The sequence below is a fragment of the Aotus nancymaae genome, unplaced genomic scaffold (assembly GCF_030222135.1).
Source record: "Aotus nancymaae isolate 86718 unplaced genomic scaffold, 86718_ANA_hifiasm-v0.15.2.pri h1tg000059l, whole genome shotgun sequence".
NCBI classification, from domain to species: domain Eukaryota; kingdom Metazoa; phylum Chordata; class Mammalia; order Primates; family Aotidae; genus Aotus; species Aotus nancymaae.
In genome coordinates, this window is record NW_026988473.1 from 26,829,752 (window position 1) to 26,846,242 (window position 16,491).

The 16,491-nt window shown below is 41.5% G+C and overlaps 1 protein-coding gene and 1 long non-coding RNA gene across 3 annotated transcripts in view; one reads left to right on the top strand and one right to left on the bottom strand.

The window, feature by feature from the left end:
* CAT (catalase) overlaps nucleotides 1-12,963 on the bottom strand; it is a 37,546-nt gene extending 24,583 nt beyond the window's left edge. The window contains exons 1-4 of the mRNA XM_012452323.3: nucleotides 12,817-12,963; nucleotides 2,638-2,809; nucleotides 1,103-1,213; nucleotides 9-139 (exon numbers count right to left, since the gene is read on the bottom strand). Of these exons, the coding sequence (XP_012307746.2) occupies nucleotides 9-139; nucleotides 1,103-1,213; nucleotides 2,638-2,809; nucleotides 12,817-12,882 (480 nt within the window). The 5' untranslated portion in view covers nucleotides 12,883-12,963. The remainder of the gene's footprint in view (nucleotides 1-8; nucleotides 140-1,102; nucleotides 1,214-2,637; nucleotides 2,810-12,816) is intronic.
* Nucleotides 12,964-13,314: 351 nt separating this feature from the next.
* The window catches only part of LOC105717267 (uncharacterized), a 66,433-nt gene continuing 63,256 nt past the window's right edge, over nucleotides 13,315-16,491 (top strand). For both annotated transcript variants that reach the window (XR_001107493.2, XR_001107492.2), the window contains exons 1-2: nucleotides 13,315-13,429; nucleotides 13,569-13,731. This is a non-coding gene — a long non-coding RNA (uncharacterized LOC105717267). The remainder of the gene's footprint in view (nucleotides 13,430-13,568; nucleotides 13,732-16,491) is intronic.

Sequence of the window (16,491 nt, forward strand, 5' to 3'; positions counted from 1 at the left end):
TTACCTACCAATAGGGGATCCCTGACGAAGAAAATAGGGGTGTTATTTCCAACAAGATCCCAGTTACCATCTTCAGTGTAAAATTTCACTGCAAATCCACGAGGATCACGAACTGTGTCAGCTGAGCCCGATTCTCCAGCTACAATATTCAAATGGAAACAGGAAGCATAAGCCACAGCACTTTGCATACAGGAAGCCTAAAGTCATAATGAAGCACCTGGATCCATCCTTTTCAATCCACTTTCCAGAACTAAATTAGGTATTTAGGTTATTATTTCTACCCACCAGCTAATTCAGTCCACAAATCAAACAAAAGAATTAATTGAGAGTAATAGAACATACGTAATAACAGCTGATAAGGTTATTCATTTAACATAATAAGATAACTTTGTTCAAACAGGTAATTAAACTTTTAACTAAAATAAGGGAAAAGAATAATTAGTAGTCTTAAAGTAGTGACAAAGGAATAAGTGAGTTGTCAAAATGGTGAGGTTAACATTAAGAAAATGAGTTAAAATATTGTTTCTTAGTTCTAATGCCATTTATTTTTACATTCCACAGTATTTTTTAAATGCAGAGACTGACACAGAAACAGAACCAGTCAAGCATTAGGTATGCTGAAATAGAGCATGATAGACCTAACACTAGCTCTGTAACATGAGAAACATTGCTTAACCTCTCAGAAATGAAAATAATCCCACTCTGCAAAGTAGATCTACAAATTAGAGATTATATCTGTAAAGCACCTAACCACGGTTGGCATAGAGTTAATTCTAAATACAGGTCAGCTGTAGGCATGGTTATTAAATAAGATTTCCCCTCTATTCTGTTAGAGGCAACCACTTTTAGGGAAGCTCTTTCCAAACATCACAGAATTGCGTAGGTAGCTTCTGTGCAAGTGTGATTTCCTAAGACCTCAACAAACAGAAATATAAGTAACTTCCTACATATCTCCAAATATTTCTTCTACTGTAAAACCTTGCCATCATTTGGAGAAGTGCTTGCTTCCTATTTTCTAGTAAGTTTTTCTTTAAGTTATAAACGTCCCCAAAAAGGTGAAGTTGAGTTAAGCAATACCAATCATGCCAATAAACCAACTTACCAACAGTGGAGAAGCGAACTGCAATGGGAGTCCTCTTTCCAATATGCTCAAATACCTTTGCCTTGGAGTATTTGGTTATGTCATGTGTGACCTCAAAGTAGCCAAAGGCCCCTAACAAGAAAGATACAGAAATCCTTACCATGGGACCATTACTCAGACCATCAGGTCCTCAACAGGCACCTGGGTGACAAGAGAAACTGATGGTAGTCCCAGCCTTCTGGGAGCGTCCAGTACGATGGGGGAAGGGGAAGTGCCCAAACACAAAATAAAGAGGGTGAAGTGCAAAGCCCTATACTATCACTCAGTGCTAAGCTGAATGCCACAGAGCTGGTGCCAAGAGAAGGAGGTGAGTGGGGCTGGAAGTAGTCAAGATTGACCTAAGGACACAGGGTCTCAGAGGGGCCTGAAGTACAGGCAGGACCTAGGAGAAAAAGAGAAGAGAGAGAAGAGGAGAGGAAAACAGAGAAAAGAAGAATCTTTTCAACACTTAACAAGGATGATACAAAGCAAGCAACAAACTAAACAAGTCACGATGGAAAAATACACAAAAACCGCTGGAGATGGGAAGAAACCTTATCCAGGAGCAAGAGGATGAAGAAATGCAGAAGTCCTAACTAGAAGTCCAAGTCAGCAAGCTAAGAGAATAACTTCGTTTCTGTGGAGCTCTTTTTCCATCTCTGTTTTTCACTTTCTTTTAAACACCGCCCCCATATTTTGTGTCTAAGAGCAATAAAGAAAGTTTTACAGAAATTGTTGGACAAAAGGAAAGGAAAAATCAAAGGAAAAAGGTAGGTTTTCTCCTGGTACTCCAGCTTCCCCCCACATCCCAAAGATGTGCCTATTAGGTGAACTGGGATGTCTCACTGGCCCCAGTGTGAGCGGCTATGTGTGTGGGCGCACCCTGCAATGGACACCATCCTGTCCCGGGCTGGTTCTCACCTTGTACCCCAAGCTGCCAGGAGAGGCTCTGGCCACTCACAACCTTGAACTGGAATAAGCTGGTAAATAACTATCTTATTTTCACTAATCTTTCTTAAAGATATGTATGGCTCACATTTATTTCAATGTTTAATATCAGAAGTATTTTGAGTCTTTATTTAGAAGTCTGGTGATGTTTTACCAACCAGAAATACCAAAATAGTTGAAATTTTACCAACCATGGAAACTTAACTCTGCTTATGTCAATTAGCCCACTGTAAAATTGGTTTCATTACATGTGGTTTAGCTTAAAGTCAAAGTTTCCAAGAACCTATCGATGTTAAGTGCTGACTTACTCTATTTTTATTCCTTCCGTGAACTGCATGATGGAAGAAATGGAAGATTTCTATTTTTAAAAGAAACTATTTTATATATAATGTTCAATCTGAGGAAATAACCATCATTTAATTGCTAATTTCCCTACTGATGGATGTTTTTCCTTTCTCCCACGAATGGAGATTTGGCACTTGTGTTAAAGGTCCTCCAATCCTTTGGGAAATAATACTTGACCAAGTTGCTGTGAAACAATTCCTTTACAGCAAATACATAGCACTTACCTGCTCCTTTAGCATGCACAACTCTCTCAGGAATTCTCTCTCGGTCAAAGTGAGCCATTTCATCAGTGAAAACCACATCCTGAACAAGAAGGGGCCCACGGGGTCCTGCTGTAATAACATTAAGTTTGTCTCCTACTGGGTTACCAGCTCCAGTCGTCAGGACATCAGCTTTCTACAGGAACACAGAAAGAAAGTGCAGGAGAGTTAGTGCGATCAAACCTTTCATTTACACTGTCACAGGTACATAGCTTTGTAATGTTTATACCATCTGTCCTAACTCATTTTAAATTTCCCATGTCCAAAGTCCTGAAATCCTACAAGATAGGCCATTGCCTGAAACTTAGAGTTATGCCTCAGAAACCCTTGACAAATCTCAACACCAATCTGCTAAGAAACTTGTTCTGAAGAGTAGAAAGATGATTGTGGAGCCTGAAAATGTGCTCAGCATCTGCTCTAAAGAGAGCCACTGGGTTCTGCAAAGCCCCCAGACAGAAAGGTACCCAAAAAAGTCCTATAAGCTCAACAGTGAATATCCAACCCACCAGTGAGAAGATGGTCTCTGGGGAAGCTGTGCTGGTCAATACTTTACTCAGAACTTACAAATGCTTCATTACTGCCACAATGCTCAATGTGCTGTCCTGTTTAGTGCACCTCAAGCAGTGTTCACCAGCTATTTGCAATGTCTCTTTTCAATTCAAAAAAAAAAAAGTCAACAGCTTTTACTGTCACTAAAAGTAAACTGTTACTGATAAGGTGGATTATAGTATTAATGTTTTAAAGATATCAAATGTCTCTGAAATGGGATAGGTTATTTTACTGTAATAAAGAATTAGTTTTAATCTACCCGATTCTCCAATTTCAGTTATATCAGAAGACACTCAGCTGTCCCTCCTCCTCTAGGGTGAGAGCAGCATTCTTCTAGCTCCATTGATCCTGGAAGCTTAGCTTCACCTAGTTCCATGGACAGAGAAGACTTTTGACCACAGACAACTGCCTCTGCAGTGTCTTCCCCTTGAGTCACTGGGAATTGAGAGAGACACGTAGGCGACGCAAAACTACGCCACTTCCACCTGGGAGAGGAACTCAATGGTGTCTACTGACAAAATTCAACAGACCAACTTCACACACAGAAAAAGCACTATTTTTAATATTTCCACACACCTGGAGTGGAGCATGTAGCTTTACTCCCTGTGCATGTCTGTCCTGCATATTAAAATAAATTCCTGCCTCTTCTCTAGAAGACAATATGGTGGGGAGTAGGCACTTTAAAAAAAACATAAAATCCCAGCACTTTGGGGGGCCAAGGCAGGTGGATCACTTGAGGTCAGGAGTTTGAGACCAGCCTGGCCAACATAGTAAAACCCCATCTCTACTAAAAACACAAAAATTAGCTGGGTGTGGTGGCACACGCCTGTAATCCCAGCTACTCAGGAGGCTGAGGCAGGAGAATCACTTGAACCCGGGAGGCAGTGTTTGCAGTGTGCCAAGATCACACCACTGCACTCCAGCCTGGGCGACAGAGCGAGACTCTATCTCAAGAAAAAAAAAAAAAACCATAAAAGACCTGTGAGCTGTTTGAAAAAAGACACTGAATAAAGGAGACCCTGCAATTTGCAAAACTAATAAACAAGACTCTCTGACGCACTAGTAAATGTCCTTGACACTAAAGGTACGTTCTCATCCAAATGGGAAGAGGCCGACATGGCACCAGGGAGACACCATGGGTGCCAGCATCAGAGCCTGGGTCCAACTTCCAGTTCTGCCAATTACCAGCTATGTAGCTGCTGGCAAGTTACTTATTTCTGAGTCTCCATTTTTCATCTGCAAAATAGAATAATAACTACCTCCTAGAGTTAACACACGAATTAAAAGAGCTAAATGTAAAATGCAGGCCACACATTCAGCACATATATGCTACCACTTCACTGGCTGTGAGACCATGACCTGATAGCAGAAGCAGCAAAGCATTTGAAGTTTTACTTTTCTAGTAATCATGACAGATGCGTACTCCTCCATCCACACTCTCACTCTACCATCTCTGTCCCTAAGCCCATCTAGCAAAGTCCCTTCTAAGCCATCAGTTTAAGTGTCCAATCAACACTTACCACCCAATCACACCACTCTTTTGAAGATACATATGTTACTAATACATGTGACCCTCTGTAGTTTTATTTTTAATCTAAAGTATCAAATGAACCAGAAAAAGAGCAACTTCACCTTTAGTTTAAATCTAAAGCCTTGATTTTCAAACTTGGCTGTGCACTGGAATCACCTGGAGAGCTTTTTAAAGCCTCCTGATACCTTGGTCATCCCCCTAGAGATATCTGATAGAAGTGGCCTGGGTGAGACCTGGGATATTTTCAAATGATTCCTGTTCAAGCTAGAATTGAAAACCACTGATCTAGAACTTTTGGGTGATAACGAAAGTAAAATAATTAAGAGTCAGAGCAAACCAAATATGTCCATTCTTTAAGTGCTCTTTTCATCATATAAACAAGGCATTTAAGGAAGCCTTTAAAAAATAAAGGGACAATCCATAAAAAAGAAAAGTATGAGAAAGGATACCAAGAAGCTCAGTAAAAGGAACACTAAACAGGCCAGAGAATGATACTTGCATGCCGGCATCCTTAATGTGGGGAAGGAGCTTCCCCTAAGAAAGAGATGAGAGCATATCACATCTTCCCTTCTGGTTACTGGGTCAGGGTGATGCGATCAAGAATAAATACCATGCCTAAAGGAGGCAGGTGCAGAGTTGGATAAACAAATAAAGTACTAAAGCTCGAGATGGTCTTTCCTGATGACACTAACTCTTAAGAGCGGGAATGCTGGAATTATGGCACTATTAATCCTCCCTCCTGTCCAATGCAGGAATCCCCTCTATAACACCAATCCTGTTAAGAAATGAAACCTGAGTTTTTAAGTTACAAAGGGAGGCTTCAGAATCTCTTCCATTTCCCCACTCTAATAGACCAACTATCCTCATTTATAGAACAGCTTTCTTCACACAAGCTATGTATACACAATTTAGCTTCAAAGCCAGTGTGGCAGGAAAGCTTCAACAGTCAGCAACAGAGAAAGGAGGCCAGGGAGCAAAACCTAGAAAAGAAAAGATCCCCCAACTTCAGGGGACATTTATCGCAACATCAGATAAGAGGAACTGATCTAACTGAAAGATAGAGTATGTATTAATATTAGAAGGTGAGGAGCAGGATGCAGTATATTTAAGATGAAAATAATCAATGCAAATGAAGATTTACTAGATGAAATGAGAGGGTGGGGCTAGAAAATGGACCACACAAGTTATCTCAAGCTTCCCAATACTCCAGAGATCGATGTTATTAATCCCATTTAATGGGTGATACTATAAACAGAAAACTTAAGTAACTTTGCAGAGATGTCAGTGTAGTGGCACAGGTTTATTTGTTACATATAACAAGGACAGGCAAAGAGATTTCCTCCAACTTGCAATTACTGTTTTTAACTCAATGAATAACTTTAGAGCCAGAATATTTTTAAAGATAGAAAAGCTTTTCTATGGCTGGACAACTTTCTGACCTATCTTTAGAAAAGTAGCATTGGTGCTTGTTAACATGTTTATATCTTCCTGGCTGCTAGTTCTTTGTGACATCCATACATGCCTCTCCTGAACTGCTCTCTCTGTCTCGCTCCACATCACCCCTGAAGCAGGGCCAAGGGCATCTTCTTTTTCTTTTTTTTCTTTTTACTTTTTTTTTTTTTTTTTCCTGAGATGGAGTCTCGCTCTGTCACTCGGGCTGGAGTGCAGTGGCGCATTCTTGGCTCACTATAACCTCCACCTCCCAGGTTCAAGGGATTCTGTCTCAGTCTCCCAAGTAGCTGGGACTACAGGCGCCCACCACCATGCCCAGCTAATTTTTGTATTTTTAGTGGAGATGGGGTTTCACCATGCTGGCCAAGCTGGTCTCGAACTCCTGACCTCAAGAGATCCGCCTGCCTTGGCATCTCAAAGTGCTGGGATTATAGGTGTGAGCCACCGCACCCGGCCTGTCACTGCTTTTCCTCTCTAGACCGTGTACTCCATTACAACTATATCCCTGATCCCTAATACACTGCTCAATATACTAATAAACACACAACAAATGTGTGTGGATTCAGCATGCAAATAAACTAAACCATGGACCAATATGATATGGCCAAGAGTCTTTCTTTTTTTCTTTCTTTTTTGAGACGGAGTTTTGCTCTTGTTACCCAGGTTGGAGTGCAATGGCTTGATCTCGGCTCATCGCAAACTCCACCTCCTGGGTTCAAGCAATTCTCCTGCCTCAGCCTCCCGAGTAGCTGGGACTACAGGCGCGTGCCACCATGCCCAGCTAATTTGTGTATTTTTAGTAGAGACAGGGTTTCACCATGTTGACCAAGATGGTCTTGATCGGCCAAGAGTCTTTCTAAGGAGGAGGAGGAAGCAGCAACAGCTTCTCTCTCTCCCTGCATCTCCTCTCCAAAAAATAAAAGAAATATTTTAATATATAAATTCTGATCAAACACCTTCAGACAAACTTGTTATGAAAACTGCCACAGAAATTAGCTTGGCTAAAAACTGGCACAATTATTAAAAGTAGGGACTTAAAGTAAAATTCAATTTTGGCTTTGCTGCTTTTATAGGCTTCTTTTGACCCAAGCTAATATATAAATGAAGAAATTTTCCTGAGAGAAGTAAGGTTAGCTTCATTTGTTGAAACATTTTATCAACATATTACACTTTACACTTAGTAGTTCCCTTCACTCACAGAAGTTTCAAGAACCTAAACATGTTCTTCCACTTTTAATTAAAAGATTGGTAATGCAAATTGTCCCTGTCAGTCCCAGAGGAGTCATAATGATGTCTTCTGATTCTGTGATAAAGAATGTGCCTAGCGTTTTCTAGCAAATAACTGCCTAACACTCTGTTTATTCAACAAAGATTCAAATGCCTACAGTGTATACACCCACGTACAAGAAACCAAAGACTGTTCTGACTCTCAAATTTCTTAGTCTGTGGGAAAATAATAAGAGTGGTCTAGATATAGGCTGCTGTGGAAGCTAAAGCAACTCCATCTTAGATACTGATCCACCATGCTGACTTCTGATTAACTTCAGTTTTAAGATTTCCAGGTTATCTATTGTTCCCTGTGAAGGAGCACCTATATACTATAAATCCTGCCATGAGGTCAAGCAACTTTGACATTATCATACTTCAGTCATCGCATACTTCCCTTCTGAATCACCCTTCCCTATGGTATTAAGCCCTGGGTCTGTGGGTAATGATGTGGGATCCACCATCTTGTCTCGACAACACCCAAGACACAGACATGGTTTCTGGTCATAAGTCCCTATTAAACATTTCTTTCTGAGAAACTTGATTTGTCAGCCTCTTTCTTTGGCCTTTCAGAGTCCTCAGACTTTGGGGGTAGGTTTGCATTGACCTACCCACCATGGAAAAGCTAAGAAAAAGAAACTAAACCTTGAAAAGTTCTATTCCATCTACCATAGTCTCTCCCACTGTACATTATGACTTAGCAATTCCATGCCTAGGTATATTTCAGGAAACACGAAAGCACATGTGAACAAAGGGTTAAGTCACTCAGTCACCCCTTCTCCATCCCAAATGTTGGCAGTGTAACATCAATGCAGTTATTACCAGGGTTACCCTAAAAAATATAAATCCTCACAGGCTTAATACATAGGCAACTCACTGACAGAAATGGATAGCCTAAGACCTAACCTCTCTCCTAGGTAATAAGAAAACTGTATAAAAGGATAAGGCTTGAAATGCTCAAATTCTCCCATTTTAAAGGGATCAGAGGCTACTTGTTAACATTTCCTCTTTACCCCAAGAAAAGAGCACTGGCAGCAAGCTGCACTTCACTTAAAAAAAAAAAAAAAGGAAATGAGTTAAAGGTAAGTATCTCAAAAGAAAAGCCCAAGGCATTCTAAGCAGCCAGCAATGAAGTTCCCATTTAAGTTCCCTTCAAAATGACAGAATACCTGCAGAACCACCTCCCTCCTGCCAAGAGAGAAAAAGAGATAAAGATTTTTAAGTGGATCCAGGTCATACTCATGAACACATCTGATTCAATGACCAATTATTAAAGCTTACAAACTCCCAATTCACTTGTCAGCAAACCAAATCTGACCCACAGAAGAAATGCCCAGTAAATTGCTTTCACATTGGTTGACTGTGTTTCCAAAAAGGATGCTCTGATTCTTGAGAGAGGAGGCAACAGAGTGCTCTCCTACAGTAGTCCCAAAATGTAAAGCTCTCCCAGTTCAGTAAAGCATCAAAACTAATTGGGAAATGGAAGACAGGATGTCAGCACAAAGTTGCCCACGTATATAAAAGCATTTACAAAGCAAGGGGAAATTTTTTTTAAATACCATCTGTTACTGTCATAATTTTCTAACAGAATATCTTAATGTCAGAGAAAAATGACATATTCTTTAAAAAGAGATTATGTTGTGGGTCCATTGCCACATCACGAGAAAATGGGTGGACAGATTTTCACCAAATATGAAATGTACATTTTGGATAACAGAGTAGAGTCAGCTTCCCGGACAGGGGTAGACCATATTTCCCAGGTGTGGCCCATAACAGAGTTCTAGCCAACAGAATGTAAGCGGAAGTGACCTTGGTCCCTAAACCTCCCCATACTCATATACCCTTCTCCATGCTCTTGACCCTTCCATGCTGGACAGTGATGCCAAGGGCATCTAAAAGCCATGTGTTGACCAATGGGGAGCTTCCTTCAACCTGGTGCCCTATTCAATAACTGTGGGGAGCAGAGAACCTACCTACCTCCTTCAACTTCAAACCACTTTGGGCCATCATGTAAAAGAGGAATAAATTTCTAATACATTTATACCATTATACATGTTGGGATTTATTATTATAACACTTAGCCTACACATGATTCCACATGATTTAACTTAATATATGGGCTATGAATCAATAATTTAAAAGCAATTCAATTTTTAGAAAGACAGAAAATCTGAACATATACTTCAAAGGAACGTATACCAATGGTCAATAAGCAAGTAAAAAGATGCTTAGTATCATTAGTCATCAGAGCAATGCAAATTAAAACCATAATGAGATACCACTTCACACCCAACAGCTAAAAGTAAAAGACTGACAACACCAAAAGTCAGTAGGATGTGGAGCAACTGGAAATCCCATATACTGCTGAGATGAAGTATAAAATGGTACAACCTCTTTGGGAAAAGGCTCAGCACTTCCTTATAACACATTCACTTACCTTATGACCCAATAAATCTACTCCTAGGTATTTCCTAAGAGAAATAAAAGCACCTGTGCACAAAAAAGACTTGTATAAGAATGTTTATGCCAGCTTTACTTTTATTTTTAAGACAGGGTCTCCCTCTGTCACCCAGGCTAGAGTGCAGTGGTGTAATCATAGCTCACTGCAGCCTCCACATCCCAGGCTCAAGCAATCCTCCTACCTCAACTTCCCGAGTAGCTGGGACTACAGGCATGTGTCACTATGCCTGACTACTTGTTTTATTTGTCGTAGAGATGGGGTCTCACCATGTTGCCCAGGCTGGTCTCAAACTCCTGGGCTCAAACAATCCTCCTACCTCAGCCTCCAAAAGTGGTAGGATTACAGGCATGTGCCTTCATACCCAGCCACAGCAGCTTTACTCATAATAGAAAAAAACTGAAATAGCCCAGGTGTCCAGCAACAGGATATCCAAATGGTGATATATTCATATAATGGAATCTTACTCAGCAATGAAAAGAACAAACTGCTAATATATGAAACAACTTAAATGAATCTTACAACAGTTTTGCTGAATGAGAGAAGCCTTATACCAAAAAAGTACATAAATAAATAATTCAAAAAACTCAAAACACTGTTTGCCTGGTGCAAGACTGTGAGGGTTACAAGGAATGAATGGGAAACTCTCCAGGGTGATAAAAATCTTCAACATCTTGATAAGGGTTTAGGACTCACAAGTATATATACTTAACAAAACTCATGGAATGGTACACTTAATATGTATGCATTTCACTGTATGTAAATATTACCTTAAAAGCATACACACGGGACTCTGTTAATTTGCATGCTCAGTGCTTAGGGGTCAAGTATACTGATACCTACAACTTATTCTGAAATGTGCTGAAAAAAAAATTAATGGATTATTGGATGAATGAAAGGATGGACAGACAAATGGAGTAACACGTAATAAAAGACACAGGGCAAAATGTTCATTGTAGAATCTAGATGGCAGATATATGGGTATATACTGCAAAATTCTTTCAACTTTTCTAAATGTTTGAAATTTTTCAATTAAAAAGTGTTTGAAAATTACGTAGACTATGAGGCATATGCATAATTCCTTTTGGAAGGCCCTGGTGGGGAGGAAGAAGTACCTCAAAGAAGTAAGGAGTTTTCACTCAGAGGAGCTAAAATGGAGGAACAACAAGATATCAATGTGACTGCCAATCAGGAAGATGGACACAGTGTACAGAGATGCCATGGACAAAGGAGATTGCCGTATTTCAAGTATGAGCTTCCCAACTATGGATGCGCTCTGTGAGTCAACCATTTCTCACATGGGCAACTACATAAGGCAAATCAATAGCAGGGACTTCATGATTGAACAGTTCATGATTCTCCCAAACAAGAAAGGCAGTTAGTCTCAGAATAAAGGAGAGTCCGTTAAAAATGAAAATATTTTGTTTTGTAAAAATCTCACTACCTTGTCCACACTTTTCTCAATTCACCGAGTATTCATGAAAATTTCGGTGTGAACCAGGATTTAGCACCCTCTAGGTATAGAAAGAGTCTTGGGCCCAAGAAGCTGAGTTCTAATCTTGTCTCGCCACTAATTAGTGGCACATCCTTCACTAAGACTCTAGGTCTCTCTGGTTCACTTTATTATACATATACAAGAACTCATGAACCATCCTAATGGTATATAACAAAGAACAGGACCAAGAGGGGAGATTCTCTAGGCTCTTAGGGGAGAATGGCAGCCTTTTCCCAAACAGGGAACCATTAAAGCAATCCATGAGCACTTAGCATTAATACCCCAGTTCATGAACACTGAGTTTTGAGAAAGAACACTAGGCAGAATGGGGGAAACAGGGTTACAGTCTTCTCTCTACCATTAACCAGCAGCCAGGGAACTGGGCAAGACCTTTAGACTCTCTAGGCCAATCTGCCAACAGAAAACTCAGACCAGATGCGGTCTTATCTGTCATAGATGCCCTCTGAGACCCTGCACCCCCGGGGCACAGGCCAGGAATGCCACCCCACCACCAAGTTAAAATCCTACTCATTAAAAAAAATTCCTGTTCAGATGTCACCTGCTTTGTCCGGCCCACTTGGTCACTGCCTCTACATTCTACAGATAACCTGTATTAGAGCCCTCACTACGCTGGAGTGTAATCATCTGTTCATGCGTCTTGTCTCCCAGACTAGACTCTCAGCTTCTCAAGGGTGTTGTTCTTGCCTCATTGGAATCTGTACACCTTGCCCAGGAACAGTGCCTAGCACCTGCAGGCACTCAAAGAATAGAATAAACGCATTAACCAATCCCTAATGTCACCGCCCAGCTCTAGAATGCTAGGCTTGATATTCTGAAGTGCAAATGAGACAATGGATGTCAAAATTCGTTTATTTAGTTGTTTAATAATGTGCATAGTACGTACCAGTCACTGTGATTGGTGCTGGAGACATCAAGATGGTAAAACACAATCCCTGCCCTGCTGGTACCCCACAACTATGAAGGCGTGTAAATACAGGAAGGGCAGCGTTACAGCTTCCCCTTCTCCCCTCACGGACTTCCTTGCAGCTGCAGCTCTCTGCCTCTTTCCCCATGAGCCCTCATTCTGTCCTCAAGCTGCGACCTCTGTCCCAGCTGGCAAAAGTGCAAAATTCTGAAGCAACCACCCGAGCCTGTCGCGGACAAGTCCTCCAGGCCCGCGCCCCAGGCCCCATGCCCCACGCCCGACGCTTCGGACTCCCCTCCGCTGCTCCCGCTGTTAACAGTCCCTCTGCACCGAAGGGGACCCTCCCGCCCCGCGAGACGCGGTACAGTCCCTCCAAGCACTGCCCCGGGGGAAGCCGGGCCGTTACTCGCCGACGCCCCCACTTTCTACGCGGACCCTCGGGCCCGCTCGGGGAGCTCAGGGTGTACCTGCGAGGCCCGCTGCTCCTTCCAGTGCTTCATCTGGTCACTGGCGGGATCCCGGCTGTCAGTCATGGCGTGCAGTTGGCGGTGCAGAACGCTGCAGGCGGTCTCGGCTTGTGGGTCTCCACCCTAGGAAGGCAAATGCGACTGCCGCCCCGCGGCCGCGGCGACTTCAGGCTCCGCCAATCAGCACCGCCCCTCGTCCCGCCCCCTCGGGATGGCTACTTCCTGATTGGCCGCTCGGTGCTAAACTGGCCGGGATTGGAAACCGAATGGGCGCGGAGTAGGGTTCCCCCTAGGGAGGTGGCGCCCGGGGACTTGGAGAGACCCGGGAAAGTGCGGAAAGGAGGGGCCCTGCGCTGGCCAAGCTGTTAAAGAGCCTCGCCCAGCTGGCCCCGGGTGCCCACGATAGCCGAACCCAGGGCGGGGATCCCGGTTATCGTCATCCCTTCGGCTGCTCCGGTACGCGGCCGTTGGTGGCCTGCCAGTTTTACAGAGGGAATACTTAGACCCTGCTGGGTGGGGACTTGCAGTCTATAACTGCTTTCTCAGCTCTTAAAAAGTCAGCAATCCTGGGTTAAATTCCTCTGTGCAAAATTAAATTTTGCCATACCCCAATGTAAGTATTATTTGCAACCAATTGATGGATACTTTTCTTTCTCTCTGTTAGCTCTTCTTATTTGTGGATTATCACTTACTAGTCTAGTACACTAATTATTTAAATATAAAAACACTCTGAAACGTTTATCTCCTTACAGATGGGCGTTGATTTCCTCCGTTACCAGAGAAAAACAACTTAACTGAGAGATGGGAAAAACATATTCCCTTGTGATGGGAAAAATGTATTCAACCCCTGTACGCTGTGCCAAATTGGCTTCTTTAAACACTGGAGAAATCTGCTTCCCCAAATTTTACTCCCAGGTGAGCAGAAATTTTGAAAAGCTCTATGTCTTTAAAAATCTATGTTGAAGAGTAAAATACTTAGTAATATTTAGTACAATACTTAATAAGTTACTGACTAGCTTGTCATTGTAATCAAATAGTTTGAATGATTTCTACACCTCCTCAGGTACTAGGATTTATCTTTAAACACCTTGATATATATAAATACTATATAAGTTATCAGCTTTTGATTTTTTCCAGTACAACTACATATAATGGGTGGATATATAATAGTGGAAACTTCACATATTGTTCTTGATCTTACGAAAGTATGATAAGAATCTTGGGCATAAAAGTGGAATTTTTGCAGTTCATTGGAAAAGAAAGCCACAAATTGATCTTTAGCACCCTATACTTTTCCTATATTAAACTTAAAACAATTGTAAAGATGCTGTTAGCTGCGTGATTTGATGTCTTTTTCTACCTACAAGATCTGTACTGCCAAGACTGTAAACTCCATGTGGATCAGAATCCTCCCATTTATAATTTATTGAGCACTTACTCTATACCAGGGACTGGTATAAGCTTTTCGTGTATTTGCATAGTTAACCCTCCCAACAACTCTATGAGTTAGATACTAATATTATCTTCATTTTTCAGATTAGGAAACACAGGTATAGGAAGGTTAAATAACTTGCCCAAAGTTACACAGTTATTAAGGCATACAGCCGGGATTCTAGCCTCAGCTGCTGATCTCCAAAGCCCACAGTTTGTTGAATAAACAAATGCTGAAAGAATCAAACAAATCATCTTCTTAACTAACCAACACAAATATCAACAAAATAAATAAGAAGAGACCTGGAGTTATATTAACCTTTGTTCATTATATAAACGCTGTTGAGCATGTGTGGTTTTTTTCCTGTGTTTTTGTTACTATGGGTTTGGACTCCTAAGGAATTATTTCCAGAGAAAGAAATGGAGAAACAAGATTGGTTTCTGATCTTATCATATCTTGTATTTTAAAATAAAGGACAGGCTTACAAGTAATGACAATAAATTTATATATATATGTATTTTATTGCACTTTAGGTTCTGGGGTACGTGTGCAAAATGTGCAGGATTGTTGCATAGGTACATACATGGCAATGTGGTTTGCTGCCTCCATCCCCCCATCACCTACATCTGGCATTTCTCCCCATGTTATCCCTCCCCAACCTCCCTATACCCAGCTGTCCCTCCCCTATTCCCCACCAACAGACCCCAGTGTGTGATGCTCCCCTCCCTGTGTCCATCTGTTCTCATTGTTCAACACCCGCCTATGAGTGAGAATGTGCGGTATTTGTTTTTCTGTTCTTGTGTCAGTTTGCTGAGAATGATAGTTTCCAGATTCATCCATGTCCCTACAAAGGACACAAGCTCGTCATTTTTTATGGCTGCATAGTATTCCATGGTGTATATGTGCCACATTTTCCTTGTCCACTCTATCATCGATGGGCATTTGGGTTGGTTCCAGGTCTTTGCTATTGTAAACAGTGCCACAATGAATATACTTGTGCATGTGTCTTTATAATAGAATGATTTATAATCCTTTGGATATATACCCAGTAATGGGATTGCTGAGTCAAGTGAAATTTCTATTTCTAGATCCTTGAGGAATCGCCACACTGTCTTCCACAATGGTTGAACTAATTTACACTCCCACCAACAGTGTAAAAGTGTTCCTATTTCTCCACATCCTCTCCAGCATCTGTTGTCTCCAGATTTTTTAATCATCACCATTCAAACTGGTGTGAGATGATAGCTCAATGTGGTTTTGATTTGCGTTTCTCTAATGACCAATGATGATGAGCATTTTTTCATGTTTGTTGGCCTCATAAATGTCTTCTTTTGAAAAGTGTGTGTTCATGTCCTTTGCCCACTTTTGAATGGGTTTGTTTGCTTTTTGTTCTTGTAAATCTGTTTTAGTTCTTTGTAGATTCTGGATATTAGCCCTTGGTGAGATGGGTAGATTGCAAAAATGTTTTCCCATTCTGTTGGTTGTCAGTTCACTCTAATGATTGTTTCTTTTGCTGTGCAGAAGCTCTGGAGTTTAATTAGATCCCATTTGTCTATTTTGGCTTTTGTTGCCAATGCTTTTGGTGTTTTAGTCATGAAGTCCTTTCCTATACCTATGTCCTGAATGGTTTTGCCTAGGTTTTCTTCTAGGGTTTTTATGGTGTTAGGCCTTAAGTTTAAGTCTTTAATCCATCTGGAGTTAATTTTAGTGTAAGGTGTCAGAAAGGGGTCCAGTTTCTGCTTTCTGCACATGGCTAGCCAGTTTTCCCAACAACATTTATTAAACAAGGAATCCTTTCCCCATTGCTTGTTTTTGTCAACCTTGTGAAAGATCAGATGGTTGTAGATGTGTGGCATTGCCTCTGAGGCCTCTGTTCTGTTCCATTGGTCTATGTCTCTGTTTTGGTACAAGTATCATGCTGTTTTGATTACTGTAGCCTCACAGTATAGTTTCAAGTCAGGTAGCATGATGCCTCCAGCTTTGTTCTTTTTGCTTAGAATTGTCTTGGCTATGCGGGCTGACAATAAAGTTATAATGTTACATAGGAGGCTGGGCACGGTGGCTCACGCCTGTAATCCCAGCACTTTGAGAGGCCAAAGCGGGAGGCTCACTTGTGGCCAGGAGTTCAAGACCAGCCTGGCCAACATGCAAAACCCTGTCTCTACCAAAAATACAAAAATTAGCTGGACACGGTGGTGCGTGCCTGTAGTCCAAACTACTCAGGAGGCTGAGGCAGGAGAATC